This window comes from Cucumis melo, chromosome 3, assembly GCF_025177605.1.
Source record: "Cucumis melo cultivar AY chromosome 3, USDA_Cmelo_AY_1.0, whole genome shotgun sequence".
Lineage (NCBI taxonomy): Eukaryota > Viridiplantae > Streptophyta > Magnoliopsida > Cucurbitales > Cucurbitaceae > Cucumis > Cucumis melo.
The window spans coordinates 30343557-30358583 of record NC_066859.1 but is presented as its reverse complement, the minus strand read 5'-3'; the positions used below and the strand labels follow the sequence as shown (position 1 = coordinate 30358583).

Sequence of the window (15027 nt, the reverse complement as noted above, 5' to 3'; positions counted from 1 at the left end):
AATAAGTAACTTTTTACCGAGATTTTATTACATTAATTACATTTATTACTCATTTGATGAATTTTGATTTCCAAATTGAAAAATGAAAGGCTTGTTCTTGTTCATATATATCTTCATGGAAGATAAGGTTTTGCAAATATATAGTGGCTAAAAAGGAATATCCCATCTCATTTTGGACTCGTTACAATATTTTTATTAAACAAATTCTACCAATTTTCAAACAAACTTTCCCACCATTTTAATTTATATATATATATAAAATCATAACTTTAAGATAAAGTCCCCACAGCCTCTCTTGCTTCAATTCCACCCATGAATTCTACTTCACTTCAAACCATTCAAAGTTATTATCTTCTTCCTTTAATTAATAAACCTTTGATTTTTCATCTAATATATATAGATATATATATATATTGATGACAATAATGAAATTGTAGAGTAAGATTTAGTCCACCATACTTTATTGCTTTGCAGAAATGATAACGTTTTAAAACCAACGGAAGAGAGCAAATAAATAACAACAACATAGATAAATCGTTAAAATAAAACTGTTTAGTTCATATGCATTGTAACGATCAAAAGAAACGAATTTATTTATTTGCTTTTAAAAATGAATGGAATTAAGAATATTAGGAAGGAATTGAAGATTTATTTTTTTCTTTTGTATAGAAAAAATCGTGATTGAATGGTTCCCACATCTGAGCAAAAGATTATAATGGTTTTGAAGAAGAACCAAAAGCATCTGAGTCAGCTCCAATTCATGTATTTGCACTCAATGTTTTTTGTTTGTTTTTCTATGAGGTGGGATTTCAAGATGAGCCAATTGAGAAGGAGATTCTGCCAACAAAATCAAGCTTTAAAATTTCAAAATAAAAAGCATCTTTTTTTTTTTTTTTTTTTTAAAAAAAAAGAGATTCTTTTTACACCTACCTTAATATTAATAAACATTTGGAGTTGGTTTGTTAATCATATGGTTTTAATTTTTCTTTTTCAAAAATTTAGAAATTATTTATCAAAATTTGTGATTAGTTTTCAAATTTAAGCTTGATTGATTAATGTTTGTGGATGCGAAATATAAAATATGGGTACCATTTTGATGAAAAAATATTGATCCACTGAAACATAATCTGTTGTAGAATTGAATATCTTCCATTCATTCATGAGCAAGATCCTACTTGGGAGTTGGTTGGCTGTGATTCCTTGTAATAGAAACTGGCCTTTGTCTTTTTCAAACCTAGTTGAGCCCTCACCCACCACTTACCTTCTCCACCATATCTCATCCTCTCATATTTTCCTCTGTTTTTTTTAATTCTTCACCTTTTTTTTTTTCTTTTTTTTCTTTCTTTTTTTTTCATCTAAATACAAATAAATAAATAGCTCACTCTTTCAACAAAAGGACCCAATTTTTGTATAATTTCAATACTCTCTTTTTCTATGTTTCTGGAAAAGAGTGAACTTTCGCTATATTATCCTATTCCTCCTATGGTGTAATCCACAGCCATAGCCATTAAAAATATAAGCTTTTGAACAAAGGGGCATTACCCCATTTTCATTTTCATCAATTCCCCATTTGGGTTCTCTTTTTTTTCTTCCTTTTTTTTTTCTCTCTATGGAGCGGGCACGGCGGTTGGCGGCCAACAAGTCGGCGTTGAGACGCCTTGTTTCTGCGTCGAACCACCACCGTCAAATCGACCCTCCGTTCTTCAATTCTTCCCCTGTTTCATTTACTCCTTCTAGGTATGTTTCGTCACTATCCTCTAATTCGTTCTTGTTTAGAAGCGTAAGATCCGATTCCTTTCTTCATCGGAATGGAATCGGAATTGGGGCTCGTTCGATTTCCGTTGAGGCTTTGAAACCTAGCGATACTTTCCCCCGTCGTCATAACTCTGCTACACCTGAAGAACAGAGCAAAATGGCAGAGGTTTGTGGATTTGATAGCCTCGATTCGCTTGTTGATGCCACTGTTCCTAAATCGATTAGGCTTCAATCGATGAAATTCTCTAAGTTTGATGAAGGGTTAACGGAGAGCCAAATGATTGAACACATGCAGAATTTGGCTGCTAAGAATAAGATTTTCAAATCTTATATTGGGATGGGGTATTATAATACCTTTGTTCCTCCTGTAATTTTGAGGAACATTATGGAGAATCCTGCTTGGTATACTCAGTATACTCCATATCAAGCTGAGATTTCACAAGGTCGTCTTGAATCTTTGCTTAACTATCAAACTTTAATCACGGATCTTACTGGTCTCCCTATGTCCAATGCTTCATTGCTTGATGAAGGAACTGCAGCTGCTGAAGCTATGGCAATGTGTAATAATATACTTAAGGGGAAGAAGAAGACGTTTGTTATTTCAAATAATTGCCACCCGCAAACAATTGATATTTGTATCACTCGTGCAGCGGGTTTCGATCTTAAAGTAGTGACTGCTGATCTTAAGGATATTGATTATAAATCAGGTGATGTTTGTGGTGTTCTTGTTCAATATCCTGGCACTGAAGGGGAGGTGTTAGACTATGGGGAGTTTATTAAGAATGCTCATGCTAATGGGGTTAAGGTTGTGATGGCTACCGATCTTTTGGCATTGACGGTCTTGAAGCCACCGGGTGAACTGGGGGCTGATATCGTCGTTGGATCTGCACAGAGATTTGGTGTTCCGATGGGGTATGGAGGTCCTCATGCTGCTTTTTTGGCCACCTCTCAAGAATATAAGAGGATGATGCCCGGAAGAATCATCGGTGTTAGTGTCGATTCGTCAGGTAAACCTGCCCTGCGTATGGCGATGCAGACGAGAGAGCAACATATTAGGAGGGACAAGGCTACCAGCAACATTTGTACCGCTCAGGTATTAAGATTAAATTCAATAGGATGATTTTGTGATGCGTAGATTAGTAAAAACGTATGATTATTGAGTTGGCTTGGCTTTGAATATGTGCTTGTTTCTTTAGGCGTTGCTGGCGAACATGGCGGCCATGTATGCTGTGTATCACGGGCCAAAGGGTCTCAAGGCGATTGCAGATAGAGTTCATGGCCTTGCCGGCGTTTTTGCTGCTGGACTGAAGAAACTAGGCACAGCAGAAGTCCAAGGTCTTCCCTTTTTCGACACTGTAAAGGTTAAGGTTGCTGATGCAAATGCAATTGCAGATGCTGCTTACAAGAGTGGTATCAATCTGCGAATTGTCGACAAGCACACGGTAACCAAAAATTCTATATTTTGCAAATTAAATATTCCACGTTGTGTGATTAACTGTCAATGAATTGCCTTCCAGATCACTGCTGCTTTCGATGAAACAACAACCTTAGAAGATGTTGATGATCTTTTTTCAGTCTTCTCTGGTGGAAAGCCAGTAAGTATAGACATGTGATGATGGACTTCTTACTGTTGGTCTCACTTTTCGTGTCTGACAGTATCTTGTTGTTGTATAGGTTCCATTTACTGCCGCATCTCTTGCTTCCGAGGTCAACAGTCCAATTCCTTCGGGGCTAGTAAGGGAAAGCCCGTACTTAACCCACCCAATCTTCAACACGTATGCATCCTAAACTGATGTAACTAAAACTATGGGAAGTTTAGTTCCATGACTAATATGTTCTGCTTTGCATCAGTTACCATACAGAGCATGAATTGCTGAGGTACCTCCAGAAGCTGCAATCAAAGGACCTTTCACTTTGCCACAGTATGATTCCATTGGGGTCTTGCACGATGAAGCTAAATGCAACATCGGAAATGATGCCCGTAACTTGGCCCGGTTTCACAAACCTTCACCCTTTTGCTCCAATTGAGCAGTCTCAGGGGTATCAGGTAAAAGTTGGCCTTTACATTTTTGTTCTGGTGTGAGAACAATGGCCCGAAAGGGACGGTTAGAACATCATGTTTTTTTGTCAAACGTCGAACTATTTGATTGTGTAGGAGATGTTCAATGATTTGGGAGACTTGTTATGTTCAATAACTGGATTTGATTCATTCTCATTGCAACCAAATGCTGGCGCGGCTGGAGAATATGCTGGCCTCATGGTTATCCGTGCTTACCATATGGTACGTTCTTTCCTACCAATTTTTGGCTTTTTTTTAATTATGTTTAGTAATAAAGTATTTGCATTATGTTATTAAGTTAAGGGGTTACCCAAATTTAATTAGTACAAATATATGTTTTTAAGAAAAATGGATGGGTGATGGGATTTTAAGAAAAAATTGAAAATGTTCATGTTTAAAAAAAAAAAAAAAAGGTAAGAGAATTTAAAGTCGTTGATATATAGTAAGCTTTTTGAAGAAAAGTTAAAATAAAAATAAAGATTAATTTTTTAATATAATAATTTAGAAAATATGTAAAGAAAAAATTTAAAAATATATTTGAATATTTATTGGAACTATAATTATAAACTCAAAAGAAATAGAGAATTGTTGGTACCCAATTTTATATTATATATAAAAAAAAAAAGTAAGGGTTTGAAAATTGAAAGTCAACCTTAAATCAAATAACAGTGTGATGAGCTCAAGCCTCAAATACTACTTTTGGAATATTTTCTAAACGCTATGCTTCTAAAACTGATTATTTAAAAATTTCAAGAGCTGAAATTCATTTTACTCAGAAAAATAAAATAAAAGAAAATCGATCACAATATGTGAAGTTAAATTTTAAATTTTACAAAAGTGACATTATTGTGCTGACCAGAAGAATGAGTATCCTACACTACGTCGGTGAGGATAAGGAATAGAGATGCCCACTTTCACATTTTCTTCACAATTGATCTTTTTTTTTTTTTTTTTTTTTTGAATTTTTTGAATTTTTTATATCCATTGAGTTCTTACTTTTAATAATTAAACCTACAAAATTTGAAAACTCGTTCCAAAAGATGAAGCTAAATTAGAATATTTTGATGTTTTTTTTTTAGAAAAAAGGTTAGTTTGCAAAGTTTTTAATTGATTTAACTCAAAATTTCACAGGCAAGGGGAGACCACCACCGGAACGTGTGCATCATTCCACTCTCCGCACACGGGACGAACCCTGCAAGTGCAGCCATGTGTGGAATGAAGATTGTATCTGTCGGAACCGATTCAAAAGGAAACATCAACATTCCAGAGCTGAAGAAGGCTGCAGAGGCCAACAAGGAGAATCTCTCAGCACTCATGGTTAGATCAGATATAGCCTTCTTTGATAGTGGGAGAGGATTAGAACTAGAGGAGCTTAAAACTTGATTGTAATGTGAGTTTATTTCCTTGAAATGATGATAGGTTACATATCCTTCAACTCATGGAGTGTATGAAGAAGGCATTGATGAGATCTGTAAGATAATTCATGAGAATGGAGGTCAAGTCTATATGGATGGAGCCAACATGAATGCTCAGGTATGTGATGTTGTCTTCCAAACTTTAAAACTCATAGATACTATTGTACAATCAAGTAAAGTCGTACACTGTCCTTAGCAGATACTTGTTCATTTTGGTAGAGCATATAAACACAAGATTCACAGTAGATTTTTGGTGTCTTCAGGTGGGTCTAACAAGCCCTGGTTGGATTGGAGCTGATGTTTGCCATCTCAATCTCCACAAAACATTTTGCATTCCACATGGAGGAGGTGGCCCTGGCATGGGCCCTATTGGTGTCAAGAAGCACTTAGCACCATTTTTGCCTTCACATCCTGTGGTAAAAATAGATCTTACTTGAATATGATTGCTATTTGTACTCCGAAAGACAGTTTTGCAACAGATTTAATCTGGTATTTGTCAATTTGATTTCTGAAGGTACCTACTGGAGGCATTCCTGCTCCTGACAAAGCACAGCCTCTTGGTACCATTGCTGCTGCACCATGGGGGTCTGCTCTGATTCTCCCGATATCTTACACTTATATAGCCATGATGGGTTCTGAGGGTCTAACCAATGCGTCTAAGATTGCTATTCTGAACGCAAACTACATGGCCAAACGTTTAGAGGTTCCTGCTTATTATGCTTGTTCCTTTCACCCTTTGGGTATCCATTATACACGGTTCAGAATAGATGCCTGATTCTGCACTTCTCTTCTTTCTAATTCTCACTCTCATAGATCTTTATATTTGCCCTAAAAACTGCAGAATCATTACCCTGTTCTCTTCCGTGGAGTCAATGGAACAGTTGCCCACGAATTCATCATTGACTTGAGAGGGTTCAAGGTAATTTCTTGCTCAAGAAGTTTGATGTTATGTCCAACTATTGGTGCTCATTTTTGTTGTACTTGTGGCAGCAAACTGCTGGAATAGAGCCTGAAGATGTTGCTAAACGTCTAATGGATTATGGTTTCCATGCACCTACCATGTCATGGCCTGTCCCAGGCACACTCATGATCGAACCCACAGAAAGTGAAAGCAAGGTACCCCTCACTTACACTTATGCTCTTGCTCAATCCCAATAACTTCTTTTTTCTTCACACCCTGCTAAAGTAAATATAAACACGTTTCACAGGCGGAGTTGGATAGATTCTGTGACGCCCTCATTTCGATCAGAGAAGAAATTGCCCAGATTGAGAAAGGAAAAGCTGATATCAACAACAATGTCCTAAAGGTGAGGCCTCTTCACCAGAGTTTAATAACTTTACCATTTTTCATCGAATATAACTTCACAAGAATTATCATGGCCTTCACATTATTGCAGGGTGCACCTCATCCACCATCTTTGCTAATGGGAGATGCATGGACAAAGCCATATTCTAGGGAATATGCAGCTTTTCCAGCTTCCTGGCTCAGGGCTTCCAAGTTCTGGCCAACGACAGGTACATACTAGTGACTCAGTTCAAACTGCCTGATTTATGTCGGCATTAACTTTAACTCTCTTACTGAATGAAATTTTCGGGTGGCTTCAGGACGTGTTGACAATGTGTATGGTGATCGCAACCTGATTTGCACCCTACAGCCAGCGAACCAGGTTGTCGAGGAAGCAGCAGCAGCCACTGCTTAGTTTCCTATTCACTTCGCCTTCCTGCAAAACTCTCAATGATATTATATCCTCTCTGTTTCACCCCTCTAGTTTCACTGTACATACGTTACCAATATTCATATTTGTCATTTTCACTTTCCTGATATGTTGAAAATTACAAGTTGCTGCAATATAACACTTGTTGCTGATTGCAACGTCATTGTAGTAATTGTTGCCTTAGCTTCCTTTTCTTTATTTTAATGTTCTCTTTTCTTTAATATACAAATCTTTCATCTTAAAAGGCAAAAGGTATTTCCGTTAAGTTTCCAAATTGAAACTGGAGTTTTCATTACAAATGCAATTCTTATAAACCGAAGCCGTTCTCTACGAAAATTGCAGCACTCAAACGATTTGCTTTTCCCAAGCATCAAATTATAAGCAAAAATATTTGGAATCCATAAAGTGCTTCTGGCAATTTGTTCACAAGCAAAACTTGTGCTTCGAGGGACTTATTCTCATTTTCAAATAGTCTTGAGGGGTTGTTCATCTCAAGCTCCATACTTGGGGGCCTTCCAAAGCTTAAACGCCACCTCATGTATAAATCTGTCTGCTGGTATTACTAGATTGCTACCATGCTGAAAAAGAAAGGATTCACTAATAAATGCCACACCGTCAAATCAAAGAGCCATCTCCTTTCGAGTACAGCCAGGAAAGCCAGATTTGAAGAGTAGACGCTTTACATTTTTAATCACATCAAGAAACAAGGAACCCGGGGGTTGGGGAAGCAGGACATGAGCAATCATAGAAGTTCATATTCATTAAGAGGATATGCATATCATGCAAGCTACATAATAATGATGTAAGATGATTGAATCTCCATGTAATTCCAGCATTCAAGATGATAATACTTGCAACAATATGTTAGAAGTAGGACTTTATCAAGACTAAGAGACCATCCTATTTATTTACGGCAGAAAAGTTTGTCATTTGAAGATAACCAAGATGATACAAATTTCCATGGATGGATGCATGAAAAAAAGAAAGAAAAGCGTGAAAGCAATAGGATAAAAATATTGAACGTCACCTCTTTAAACTCCTTGAAAGAAAATGTTTCTGCTTTATCTTTGCGGGTTACTCCGTGTTGCCACTGAGCAGCTAACATGGGTGAATGGTGCCTTGTCCATGACAGAACAATTTGTAGTGCACGAAATATCAGACAGTGAAATTTTGGAGAGAAAAAAATCAATCCAGAGAAAACCGTAAATTTTGGCTCACCGAACGTCATTCCGCTGGACTTCCCCCATCATCGTGTAACTTTGACGAGGAAAGAGCTCTGACAAATCAGAATTTTTCACACCATTGGAAGTCAAAACAGATAAGCTGTTTTCATCATCCTCAAAGACATTTCCATAGCTCATTAGAAGGGACAAGTGCAAACGGGAACCAATTTCTGACCCAGGTTGAGCCTTTAGCAATATATCACCAACCAAAGCATCAATATATTTCATTTCATCCAAAGCTGTTCTGTCCTTCTCATCATTAACTTTGTCACCAACCCCTATATGCACAAACAATAAATCAAACTCACTTGCATCCTGTATCTTCCCATCTTGAAAGCCAAGCTTCTTCAGCAATTCAGAGGTTAGAAAGTCAACCGGTGGCAACCCCACATGGTTCATTTGCATCAACTCATCCAATCGCAACAAAGAGACGCCAAGTTCAGAGCCCAAAGATTGCACGACTGAATTATTTGTCAGTAATGCAGCCCTCATTCCCATGAACCTAAAGTAGCAAGCAACACAAAAACCACCAGACAATTTGTTCATAAACCAACCACAGATTTTATCCTACACGTGACATCAACTTAACAGATAACAGAAGGATAAACTACCTTTCAGGTATGGACTTTTTCTGACTACTTCCTTCGCAACCGTCCCGATTCTGAGAAACCAAATATTATCTTTCGTTGTAAAATCAGTCCTTGGCACTCAAAGAGCAAAAAGATCATACCTTATTGACGTCTGAGTCGGATGCATCAAATAGAAGCGCAAGCTCTCGAATAGTCCGCTTTTCCTCACTCTCTGCAATCTAAAACATCAAATAAATCCCAATACCATGTAGATATAAGGAAAAGTCAACAAAATTCTTAACGAGTTCACTCAAGTTTTATGTTCTGATCAACAGAATGCCTAATAACCATCATTCTCAATGAAATGTCAACATAAGCCTGAGAAAACACGGAAGCCATTGAACAAAAGAAAAAAAAAATATCATATTCAACCCAAATGATGGCATCAAGTAATTAGAATTGGGTCGTGAAACTTATCGCCTCCAATCTTCAAAAACGAACTCCCGTCCCTAATGGGTAGAGAATTAACCAACGGCAATCAAAATCCAGTATCAAATTCATTGAAAATGGCTTTTCGAGTAAGACTTTCTCAGGCACAAGGTAATGACGATTGGCGAAGAAATTTGTGGGTTTGGTCATCAAGAAACAAGAGAAAGAAAAGCATAAGCAAGGGAGAGGAGGGTGATAGAACCTGAAGGAGGAGCATTGGGAAGTGACAAAAACCCACAGGAAGCTAGGGATGCGAGAGCATGCAGATGGGAATGAGATTGATCGAGAAAGCGAGCCAACCCATCACCGAAAATTACCAGAGCTCGACTGGGCTTATCCGCCATTGCTGAAAGAAGAGCCGATTGGAAAGGGCACGGAAGAGATGATGAGTAGCTTAGAGAGAACGCGGAGGCTGTAAATGGAAAGTTGGATTTGGAGTCTGATGCCAAATAAAGATATCTATATATAATAATTATTGGGCAAAAACCAATGGTAGTTTGCAATTATACAAACTTTAAAAAATTTGAGCCCCAAAGGTATAACAACTTTTAAATTAAAACAAATTCCAGCTCTAAATTTGTATAATTGTATAAATTGTAAAACAGTAACATTTGTATAAATTTGAGAGTTCAATTTTATCATTTGTAGATGCAGTTTTTATAATAGTTGTATGTTTGAGGGTTCAACCTTAACATATATAGAATTTTAGGGTTCAATTTTTAAAATTTGAGAGTGTAATTACCATTGCGAGTTGCTTTAATTATTGTTGTTAAGGAATGGTGGCGGTAACATATAGTTTTCTCTCTTTCTGACATTATCTTTGTTGCTAAAATTTGTAAGTACAGTAATTGAAGTTATCTTTACTGCTAAAAGTTATAGGTTCTATTTCCTATCAAATTGTTATACTCGAAATGTAGTAAATTTTTTCTCTAAAGTTTCATAATCTTTCTAGGCGTTTTTTATCCCTGTAGCATACATTTGGATGAACAACAACAATTTCCTATCAAATTGTCCGATTCTTGTTCCCAAGGCTTTTGAAAATGGCTTAAAAGAAAGAACCGCAGAAACAATAAGGTGAAAGGGTTAAACCACTTTTATTGGCAACGATTACACATGTGCATTTTTTCACCTTTATGGGAAAGCAGACAAAATTTGTTATGTTTTTCCTTTTCCGGGCAAACCATTTTTTTGTCCTTAAATTAGATATTGGAATAACACATAGATTGGTGATGAATTATTAGCGGGACAAAGATTATAAATGATGTTTGAATCTGCTGACATAATCTTTTCAAGATGATTTTTTTCAAAATATAATTGGACAAGTGGATACTTAAGTACTTAAAAGTCAAATCTAAATAAGGTCTTAGAAGACCGTTTGTTAAAACCATGAAGTCAAAGTTGAAGTCAGAAATACATTAAAAGTGCAGAACCGAAGCTTGATAAGTAATTTCAGCTTGATGGTCCTGTTCTAGAAAATTACCCCCCCCCCCCCCAATACAAAAAGAATAAAAGTGGTCGAGCGCTGGCTAGAACAAATTGACAAAGCCAGGAAAATGGGACTAACTACTGTACAAATTACAATACAGTCTTCCAATAATTTGGATCATGAATAGATGGAATGGCCAAAGTGTTTCAGCCCGAGCAATAACTCCAATTTGATCGGTCTTCAACTCGAAGAATGCATGCTTCCTCATTTCTAATCGACATAGGCCAGCCACAATTTGTACCTTCTCATAAAGCCAATTCAACCGATTTCCATTCATTATTTGCAAAAGTGGGCTCCCATGAAATCAACTTGATGAAATTTCTAATCTTCGACCTCAGTGTTGAAAATGAAACTAGGAAACACTGTCGTTATGTCTCTGTATGATTGAAAATGGCATTTAACCGAATATGATTAGGTTTCTTTCTTTTTATTATCATGAAAATCGTTGATAATCTGAGGATAATGTGTTTTAGAGGTGTAAGAGATGTTGCTTACTTTAGATAAGGAAGAGTCATATTTTTCAAGAGAGATGGATGTTTACTCACAAAAACCTTCCATTCTTCCTTGCTGATTCTTCCATCCATATCGGTATCAGCATCAGCAAATGTCTGCAGGAACTACAGGATTAGAAAGTTCAAAAAGCTCATAAAGAAATAAAGCAGCATGTTGCAATCCATACCTTGTCAAGAATCGCTTCGAGAAGTTCATCGGATAACCTCATGTCAGATTCCATTAAGATTGCAATAACCATTTGCTTAACCTGAATCCAGCAAAATTCTTCTTTAGCAAGAATCCCAAGTGTTTTCTCCAACATAAAGAACTGTCTTCTACCTTTGAAACTCGTCTTAAATAATCGTTGACCAATAATAATAAAGAATGACTATGCAAATAATACTTACTTCTTCACGTTCGATGAACCCAGTTTGCCTCAAATCATACAGCTTAAACACAACTACAAAAAATTATGCATAGGCAAAAGATCAATATATATACAAGATGATAGAAACCAAGCAGGCATTTTCTTCTACACTTACAATCACTTTTCTCCTCCATAGGTGCATGGGGATGGAAGATGCTAAGAGCATGAACAAATTCATCAAACTCAATCACTCCATTTCTCTTTTCATCAAATAGATCAAAAACCTAAGCACAAAGTAGTGAAATGTGAAGTGATAAAGTAAGAAAACAGTAATTTAGAGATGGGGAAAATGACATGGTTAATCTAATTGACCACTAAAAATCCTTTTGACCCATAGAACTTTTTTTGTCGTCCTTATGTACTGATTTTGTACATTCGATTTACTATATAAGGAGAGGAACGCAGGGAATTTGAATTTTGAACCAAATCAAATAAGAAATTAAAATCTTTCTGAAAGTATTCGACCTTCTGTAGAATTAAACATCTGTTCTTCAAACAGTAAAGGAGAAAAAAATAAGGCATCAGTTACTAAGAACATTAAGGACACCTTTTCTGGGATCGAATTAACAAAATGATACTTGGTCATACATTGCTTTAAGAAGAAACATTGAAGCTACCAAATCAGGCAAGTTAGGGTTTGATTTTCATTTGGTATATCACCCTTGAATATGTGTCTTTTGCCCATGCCATTGCGAAAATAAACTTAATGAAGAAAAGTGGCTTTCATAAATTGATTTTATTGCATTACCCGGTCCAGAAAGAGGTTCTCGCCATATGGACTTCTAAGAAGTGCCAACTGAAGCTCCTCCTACAGCATGAAGCCATACATAATCAGAACCCAAGATGGTTGTTATTGTACGTGGCAACAAGTTCCCTATACAATGAACATGGAACAGAAACACAATACAAACATTTGAACATACATAAATGAGAATTTAGAAAGCTCCATCACATTTGAACATACATAAATGTGAATTTGATTTTATGGGTAGGACTAGTGGTAAAAAAAGAACATGGCCTTGATAAAGAGCTTAGAGGGAATGCACTCGATCCAAAATTTAATACCCTACGAGTGTATATGAGATTAGTATATACACACACACACACAAACCATTTGACATTACATTTATATGATATGTTTCAGAACTTTAAGTTGGGGGATGGGGGGGTTGAACTTTATGAATGCTGAAATAAGCCCAGATAGAACATGAAGCTTCTAAGGAAACCACATAACATATGAGGAAATCAGAAGAAGAAACCAGAAACCTTATAATCACTACCTTGTGAATCAATCCATCATCAATGATCGAACTACTCAACTTCTTGAAAAGCTCATACAACGCTTCCACTTCATTGACAGAAACTGCATCACACACACAATAGCTAAACTTTAAAACCCCTTCAAAGTACGAACAATAAATCAGATTACTCCAGCAGTCTAGTCTCCTAGATAGGATAAGCAAACAGAGAAGTAAAAACAAATCCCAATGCAACATCGAGAGAAACCTTACATCTAGTTTCACTAGCAAGTAGGGAAAGATTATCGTAGCAGCGAAGACGCTTCTGACTCTCAGGGGAACAATCGAAGCACCTGGTCATCGCCAGAATCAAGGCCTCTACAACCGCAATTAGTGGTATACATGCGGCACAGATCCGTTCACTCACCGTGAAAAAACTCGAGCTCTGTTCAACAACCCAAAAACTCAAATCAGTTATAAAAGAATGAAATGCAAGTTTTCAAATCTATCAATGAAATAGTTGAAAGCGTCGAGTATATTTACCGATAAATCCATGACCGTCGGTACTCAATCTTCAAAACAAGCTACAAATTCTTATACACCATCACTTCCTTCCTCCATGTCCGCCTTCTGAAAACAGAGATCGAACCGTAACTTTTCCCATCATTCTCGAATTACGTCTCATTATAGGTAAGGGGATCAATCTGGACATGGATTTTCCACTTCTATATTAAATGTGCAAGGACGATTTTCATCATCTGGACTTGTGGGTCCGTCCCCATAGATAAGATGCGATGCGAAAATGAATTCGAATGACCCACCGGAAAAACTGGTTACCTAAAACGTATACGTTTTGTTTGGCAGAAATACTATTTTCTTTTACAATTTTGCTGTTTCTTACAGTAAAAAAAAAATAATAATAATGTGGGGTCTATAAAGTTGGATTTTTCTTAATTAATTCATATTTTCAAGCTTATAACAAAACACATCGAAAATATATAATCACAACAACAAAAAATAGGTGAAATGATATCTTAGAAATAAAATAAAGTTTGGATTGGGCATAATCCACACATATCACTATCTAAAACATTGTCTTAAAATCAAAATGGACTTAAGAGATGGTGGATTAAAATGGGGGCTAAGATGGATTATGGCCAACACCTATCTCTATCTAAAATATGGTCTAATGATCAAAATAGAGTTAAGAGAAAATAATCGACTTTTAGTAGAGAATATATCTCAAATCATCTACTCTATTTATGGATATCATACTAATTTTAATCATTATATTTATTAAAATAAACATCATCCATTTTTGGTTACAAAATTCCAAATGTTATAACATAAACTAACAATAAAAACAAGACATTTGAGTGTTGCACTTTACAATGAGTAATTCTTTGTTTGGTTGGGTCATGCCGAATGCCCTGATTGAAAGTGGCCATTCCTTTCTTCTTTTTTTCTTTTTCTTTTCAAAAATTGGTATTTAACAAATTATATTGAAAAATGTATGTTGCTTTCTTTTTGGATTACTTGGGGAAAATGTTTTTAAAAAGTAGTTCATCTCTAAAAACACTTTTTGACAAAGGTATTTTTATTAGTACTTTTGTGGCCACAAGGTTTTCTCTTCTTTTTTTCTTTTTCTTTTTATTTTTTTAATAATAGTTTTGTGGCCATGAGGTTTTCCTTTTATTTTATTTAATTTAACTTTATTCTGATCTACTTGAATTTTAACGGTATATGAATTATTGCCGCAATTAGAATATTCTTGAAGATATAATTCTTGTGTAATTATTTTGCATATTACTTTGTATATAATTAGATTTGCAATCTTTGGTAAACATAAAAAAGAAAAAAAAAATTGTTCAATAAACAATTACATGGTATGAAAATTTTTAAATGGATAAATTTCATGTTGGTTGAATGAGCTTGTTTCAATAAACTTTAATCTTTTTTTTATTATTATTACTGTTTGGACCCTCAATAACAAAATCACACTTTTTATAATTATAATGTTTAATTGCATGTTTAAATTAATTGTGTAGCTAAAATATTGTTATACTTCCATGCTTTGATTTCATTATATTTTAGTGTAAATTCAGTCCTATTACAATCGATAAATTAAATTATTTGAAGTTTAATTTTGTTTAAAAATA

The 15027-nt window shown here is 35.7% G+C and overlaps 3 protein-coding genes across 5 annotated transcripts; 1 reads left to right on the top strand and 2 right to left on the bottom strand.

Moving 5' to 3' along the window:
* The first annotated feature begins 1262 nt into the window (after window positions 1-1262).
* On the top strand, window positions 1263-7142 carry LOC103487785 (glycine dehydrogenase (decarboxylating), mitochondrial). The gene is made up of 15 exons (XM_008446244.3): window positions 1263-2848; window positions 2952-3197; window positions 3273-3350; window positions 3430-3530; window positions 3607-3802; window positions 3911-4036; window positions 4946-5131; window positions 5234-5347; window positions 5493-5645; window positions 5744-5932; window positions 6071-6148; window positions 6220-6345; window positions 6438-6536; window positions 6627-6744; window positions 6835-7142. Exons 1-15 carry the CDS (start codon window positions 1610-1612, stop codon window positions 6927-6929), a joined length of 3144 nt encoding a protein of 1047 aa, XP_008444466.1. The 5' UTR covers window positions 1263-1609; the 3' UTR covers window positions 6930-7142.
* Window positions 7143-7175: 33 nt separating this feature from the next.
* Window positions 7176-9667, bottom strand: LOC103487783 (uncharacterized). 2 transcript variants are annotated; one of them, XM_008446242.3, is made up of 6 exons: window positions 9428-9667; window positions 8898-8968; window positions 8779-8828; window positions 8163-8669; window positions 7972-8062; window positions 7176-7522 (listed from the first exon to the last, which is right to left on the bottom strand). In XM_008446242.3, exons 1-6 carry the CDS (start codon window positions 9567-9569, stop codon window positions 7436-7438), a joined length of 948 nt encoding a protein of 315 aa, XP_008444464.1. In that variant the 5' UTR covers window positions 9570-9667; the 3' UTR covers window positions 7176-7435. The 2 variants fall into 2 exon arrangements, with proteins under 2 accessions (XP_008444464.1, XP_008444465.1); XM_008446243.3 differs by having other exon boundaries at window positions 8898-8975; window positions 9428-9657.
* A 910-nt stretch (window positions 9668-10577) lies between these two features.
* Window positions 10578-13708, bottom strand: LOC103487786 (calcineurin B-like protein 10). 2 transcript variants are annotated; one of them, XM_017044433.2, is made up of 9 exons: window positions 13412-13708; window positions 13142-13313; window positions 12911-12993; window positions 12379-12438; window positions 11746-11854; window positions 11611-11663; window positions 11391-11471; window positions 11257-11319; window positions 10578-11087 (listed from the first exon to the last, which is right to left on the bottom strand). In XM_017044433.2, the coding sequence occupies exons 1-9, from the start codon at window positions 13421-13423 to the stop codon at window positions 11064-11066; spliced, it is 657 nt and encodes a 218-aa protein (XP_016899922.1). In that variant the 5' UTR covers window positions 13424-13708; the 3' UTR covers window positions 10578-11063. The 2 variants fall into 2 exon arrangements, with proteins under 2 accessions (XP_016899922.1, XP_008444467.1); XM_008446245.3 differs by having other exon boundaries at window positions 11207-11319; window positions 13412-13706.
* Between the last annotated feature and the right edge of the window lie 1319 nt (window positions 13709-15027).

Excerpts from the sequence above, each read along its gene's own strand:
- LOC103487785 (XM_008446244.3), top strand. The coding sequence starts at position 1,610 with ATGGAGCGGGCACGGCGGTTGGCGGCCAACAAGTCGGCGTTGAGACGC. Across the intron at positions 5,348-5,492 it reads GAGCCAACATGAATGCTCAG|GTGGGTCTAACAAGCCCTGG; the intron begins GTATGTGATGTT and ends TGGTGTCTTCAG. Across the intron at positions 5,646-5,743 it reads TTTTGCCTTCACATCCTGTG|GTACCTACTGGAGGCATTCC; the intron begins GTAAAAATAGAT and ends TGATTTCTGAAG.
- LOC103487783 (XM_008446242.3), bottom strand. The coding sequence starts at position 9,569 with ATGGCGGATAAGCCCAGTCGAGCTCTGGTAATTTTCGGTGATGGGTTG. Across the intron at positions 8,829-8,897 it reads CCGACTCAGACGTCAATAAG|AATCGGGACGGTTGCGAAGG; the intron begins GTATGATCTTTT and ends TTGGTTTCTCAG. Across the intron at positions 8,670-8,778 it reads AAAAAGTCCATACCTGAAAG|GTTCATGGGAATGAGGGCTG; the intron begins GTAGTTTATCCT and ends TTGCTACTTTAG.
- LOC103487786 (XM_008446245.3), bottom strand. Across the intron at positions 11,320-11,390 it reads TCGAAGCGATTCTTGACAAG|ACATTTGCTGATGCTGATAC; the intron begins GTATGGATTGCA and ends TAGTTCCTGCAG. Across the intron at positions 11,088-11,206 it reads ATGACTCTTCCTTATCTAAA|AGACATAACGACAGTGTTTC; the intron begins GTAAGCAACATC and ends TCAATCATACAG.